The sequence below is a fragment of the Sus scrofa genome, chromosome 7, assembly GCF_054392235.1.
Source record: "Sus scrofa isolate SSC_HxYL_T2T_F1_AM1 chromosome 7, Sscrofa_HxYL_maternal_Yorkshire_Landrace_v2.0, whole genome shotgun sequence".
Classification (NCBI taxonomy): domain Eukaryota; kingdom Metazoa; phylum Chordata; class Mammalia; order Artiodactyla; family Suidae; genus Sus; species Sus scrofa.
Window position 1 is genome coordinate 26,382,008 of NC_139389.1, and position 5,421 is coordinate 26,387,428.

The 5,421-nt window shown below is 39.9% G+C and overlaps 1 protein-coding gene across 1 annotated transcript; it reads left to right on the forward strand.

Moving 5' to 3' along the window:
- The first annotated feature begins 985 nt into the window (after positions 1-985).
- LOC100158165 (olfactory receptor 2H1-like) lies at positions 986-1,918 on the forward strand. The gene has a single exon (XM_001928306.3). It carries the CDS (start codon positions 986-988, stop codon positions 1,916-1,918), a length of 933 nt encoding a protein of 310 aa, XP_001928341.3.
- Positions 1,919-5,421: the final 3,503 nt, after the last annotated feature.

Here is a 5,421-nt window from a genome sequence, read left to right on the forward strand (position 1 = left end):
GGGCGGGGGGTGGTTTGGAGTTGTTTGTTTTTAAGGAATCTACTAAGATTTGATTCCATGGGTAAATTACTATAGTCATTTTGGAGAGATCAGAATTGACTATTCAGAATTACAAATTTTCATAACTACATTCTTTGATCTTTGCAAGTTAATAGTTTAAAACACACTTCTAAATTCTACACAATTTATTTTATGAAAGGTCAACAGATTATTTTAGGTGGCTGAATTCATGTACTCCTGTAAGTAAAGCATATTAAAGCATAAGGACTATAGATGCCACCAGGGAGAAGAGCTTGCTTGCTGGAGGCTCTGAATTAGATTTTTCTAAAGAGCAATATTTATAAAGTTGGAAGACTAATGACTCAAATAGGGAGATCACAAAAGTTTTCCTTTATCATCAGGTCACTATAATTATTCACTTCACAGAAAAACAATGAATATTAAATAACCCTATCTGATGGTCGCTGTTTGAAAATTCTAACTGTTCTTATTTAGTCTCTGTGTCTCCAATTCTATACACTTCTCTTTCAGATTCTTGATCATTTGATGTATCTTTCAGATTATCTGTTGTATTTATTGTCTATCATATCTATATATGCAATGATCAACTTATTTTCAACATCTTGCTTTTTCACAGTCTGCACACTATGGCCTGTGTATTTTATCTTCAGAGAGTTTGGGATATATCTCAAGTCTGTTTTGTATGTGATCTAATGTCAACCCTATGCTTATATATTTCCTTTCAATGAATTTGATGCTCTCAAGACTGTATTTGTCTCCTTCTTTGTAACAGGCCCAGCTACTACATTTTTTAATTTCACATAATTTTCTTTTGTCTGTTCTCTCTATATATAAAAATCGTGTCCAAATGCTCGCTTTACTCAGTTTGTCATTTTTGCATTGGTTATGACCTCTGATCGCCTTCCCACAGGAAGAAAATCGGAATGCCCAAGATTTTCTGTGAAAGGTGATTCACCATTAAGCAATGAAAGGGACAAATTTTAGCACTCCCGCAGGTTTCATCTTACTGGGCTTTTCTGACCAGCCCCGGCTGGAGATGGTTCTCCTTCTGGTCGTCTCTGTCACGTACACTCTGACACTGACGGGGAACACGGTGATCATACTGGCCTCATACTTGTGCCCCAAACTCCACACACCCATGTATTTCTTCCTCTCCAATCTCTCCTTCCTGGACCTCTGTTTCACTACCAGTATTGTCCCACAAATGCTTTGGAATCTCAGGGGGCCTGCGAAGACCATCAGCTACGCTGGTTGTGTGCTCCAGCTCTACGTTGCTTTGGGGCTGGGCTCCACGGAGTGCGTCCTCCTGGCCGTTATGGCCTATGACCGCTTCAGTGCCATCTGTTGGCCCCTCCACTATGACGTTATCATGCACCCCAAGCTTCTCCAGCAGCTAGCAGCTCTGGCCTGGATCAGTGGTTTCGTGGAGGCCACAGTTCAGACCATCCTGGTTTTCCAGTTGTCTCTCTGCAGCCACCACAGGGTGGATGATTTCATGTCTGAGGTGCTGGCCTTGATTAAAAGCGCCTGTGTGAACACAAGCTTCCTGGAAAATGAGCTCGCCGTAGCCAGTGTCCTCTATGTTGTTGTACCTCTGGGGCTTATTCTGGTCTCTTATGGCGGGATTGTTAGGAGCGTGCTGAGGATAAAATCTGCCCAAGGCAGGAGGAAAGCATGTGGGACCTGTGGGTCCCACCTGCTTGTTGTGGTTTTGTTCTTTGGAAGTATCATTTCCGTCTACATCCAACCCAAGAGCAAATACACACAGAATCACAGTAAATTCCTCACCCTCTTCTACACTGTGGTGACACCCGCACTTAATCCTTTGATCTACACCTTGAGAAACAAAGAGGTTAAGTGGGCGCTAAGAGGATTACTGAGAAGAGTTCCACGTTAGGGAGAAATGTGAAGTATACTCACATAATTCCTCAGATATTGGAGAATTCCTCCAATTATGGGTTCCCCTTTCATGGACAAGAATCACAGTTACATCTCCTAAATAAAATGGCCTGAAATTTTCTTTCAATGACATCTCAAAGTTACTTATCCTAAATCCTTAAATCCTTACCCTGAGCCCTTCTACTTGCTCTCTCCAGAATTGCTATCTATCTCCCTCTCCCCACCGCCAGCTGTTTTGTAAAGATTCTATGAACAAATAAACCAACATATAAGGTATGTGCTTGTGTACACATATTACATTTTCGTAAATCCTGAAGTTACTGCTCTAGTGGTTAACTGATGACAGGAACGATACGGTTACGACAGATCTATTTTCTCATCACGGAAGTGACTCTTTTGCCTCTTGGGGGAAAGCTGGGATTATAGCTGCAGAAGTTGGGGCTCACCTGAGAACTTCCTACTGCTCTCCAGGTCTCACATTTGATAGTTCGACAGACAGTTACACACAATTACACATAATTACACACAAGTGTAAAGGGTCCACTGGAAAACACACAATTATCTAATAGTTTTTTCTTATTTGGGGAATTGTTGATTCCTGCTCATTCAGCAGAGGCATCTGGGACTAAGTAAACGCTGGGATTTTTCTGATCTCTCCCACCTACAGAGGAAGCCTCCAAGGGATATGAGCCATGGGACTGAATATTTCTCTTATATCCATGTCGTGTCAGTGCAGAACTGCTCTCACTATCTTTTGATCAATCATTTATTTAGCTCTATACCTGGAATCTAAGCAACGATGCAAACACTATTTTAAATATTGTTGTTTAATCTGAATATTTAAATTTGACAAGCAAAACAGATTTCTTTACCAAAAAAAAAAGTCTTTGTCATTTATATATTATTCACTGTTGTGGATATTATCATTTTATAGTATTTATAAAATTGTTTTTCTTCACACTGAACATAATTTTTTAAAATCTATTCTAATAACATACTTTAAAATCTTGGTAATATTTTCAATTTAAAAATATTGGGAGGAGTTCCCGTCATGGTTCAGTGGTTAACAAACTCGACCAGCATTCATGAGGACACAGATTCCATCCCTGGCCTCACTCAGTAGGTCAAGGATCCCATGCTGCCATGAGCTGAGGCACAGATTGCAGATGTGGCTCAGATGCTGCATCGCTGTGGTGTAGGCCGCCAGCTGTAGCTGCAATTGGACCCCTAGCTTGGGAGCCTCTATGTGCCATGGGTACAGCCCTAAAAATACAAAATATATATATTGGGTTAAGAATCTGACGCAGCAGCTCCAGTCCCCTGTGGAGATGCAGGTTCAAGCCCTGGTCCAACACCGTGTGTTAAAGGATTCGACATGGATTCAGTCCCTGGCCTGGAAACTTCCATATGCCATGGGTATGGCCAAAGATTAGATAGATAGATAGATAGATAGATAGATAGATAGATAGATAGATAGATAGATAGATTCAACTAAATATTCAGATTGTTTCATCACACACATATATCACATTTTGTTTAGTTAAGGATATCTGTATTGTTTTAAATTTTTTAATATTTCAAACAATGCTACAACAAACAACCTTTTGTTTAGATCCTAGTTTTTATGTGAGGGTGATTTTATGTAATAGATAACTACAAGTGTAATTGCTCTTTTAAAGGATATGCTCGTTAAACACAAAAAATTAATCGATACTACAAAATTTTTCTACAGGGTAACACTATTCATTTACACTCCCACCAAGATTGTATGAGAAAACTCATTGCCTACCCTCCATTTGACAAGTGAGGTAGTTAGAATTTAACATTTAGAAATTTTGCCAAACTAAAATCTGGAAAACCCTCATTGTCTCCACTTGTAACACTGAAATGATTCCACTGTTTTCCTCCTACAACCTGTTATATAGTTACTGTGTTAAAAGATTTTCTGACTTGAAATAATATCTGTATTCCTGAAATAAGCTTTATTTGTCTGTGATGTACTCTTTTCAGAATATTACTTTTATATGGACCAGTCTTTTAAGAGCTATGTAAAATTGTTATGTTTATATTTAGAGGTGAGATTGGCCAATAATTTCATTTTCTTATGTCATCCATGGTCTGTTTATGCATCAAGGTTACACTACTCTCATAAACTGTAGAGCAACTTCTTATTTCTTTTTTTTTTTGAAACAATGTTTTATTTATTTATTTATTTATTGTCTTTTTGCCATTTCTTGGGCCGCTCCCGTGGCATATGGAGGTTCCCAGGCTAGGGGTTGAATCGGAGCTGTAGCTGCAGGCCTACGCCAGAGCCACAGCAAGTCAGATACCTTCGTGTTGTTACAGGAGATGGCATCTATATGGCATAACAGAAAGGACAACTAAATTTCGGGCTGTGAGAACATCCTTACATTCTGGTCATTTGCAAAGCCAATTAAGGTCATTCACCTACTTTCTGTCACACATGCTACTGAAAGTGTCAGTATTATTTAGATAGTATCTTATAATACTTACTTTATTTTATTTGACCACTCCCATGGTATATGGAAATTCCCGGGCCAGGAGTTGAACCCAAGATGCTCCAGTAACAATGCCAGGTCCTTACCCTGCTGGGCCACAAGGGAACTCCCTTGAAATACTTATTTTTAAAAATGAATTCATTAAACTTTTCTGTTGTTGTTGTTAGCAAAACTCAGTTTTTTGTATGGTGAGCCGACATCTGTATATACCCGCATCAGGTTCATATGCAGTTACTGAAGATCTAAGTAATGACCTATAGACCTCTGGGAAATAGGAAATGATGGGGACGAAGTGGACTCTGCCCTCTAGTATAAAAGGAGAGAGTATTGCAAATTCAAGAACTCTTTTCGGAAGTGGTTAAAAAGACCGCCTTCATATCTGAAAGGAATTATGATCTACACACAGCATTGTTACCACTTTTAGAAGAATAGATGAGGTTTTTCTGTAGCTGTCTCTAAAGTAGGTGGAGTACATCCCCTGAAGTGATGATCCATGGGGGCGTAGTTTATGTTTTACTAATGATATAAACATACGTGTGGAATAATACATGCACCCATGTTGAAAATAACAGTCTTCATGTATGGGGGTTGCCTGTCCAAAAATGTTTCTGATGAGGGATGTGGTTGTAAACATTAGAAACAACAGACGTACAGACTCTGACATGTTCTTCCTTCTTTAACTTTTCCCTCAACTATAGCACCACCAAAAGGGGATAGATATTTGCGAGGTGTGCCAGTCCTGGGTTTTTTGCCCTCAGATTCGTTCCTTCTCCCTTTCCAACACTGTTCTGTATCATAAGAGGGCAGGTGCCCAAAGGCTGCTTTGCCCAGGCTCCGGTATCAACCAGTTCTCACCTGGGAGACCCTGGCTTGAGACTAAAATGAAAAGAGAAGCCAGGGTATTTCTTCCTTCCACTGGGCTGTGGGAGGCTTTCCTAGCTGGGGTGCTGATCCCCTTTTTTGGTTCCAGCTCCCCTGGCAG

Bases quoted from the DNA above. Each gene is read 5' to 3' on its own strand.
- LOC100158165 (XM_001928306.3), top strand. From the start codon at position 986: ATGAAAGGGACAAATTTTAGCACTCCCGCAGGTTTCATCTTACTGGGC.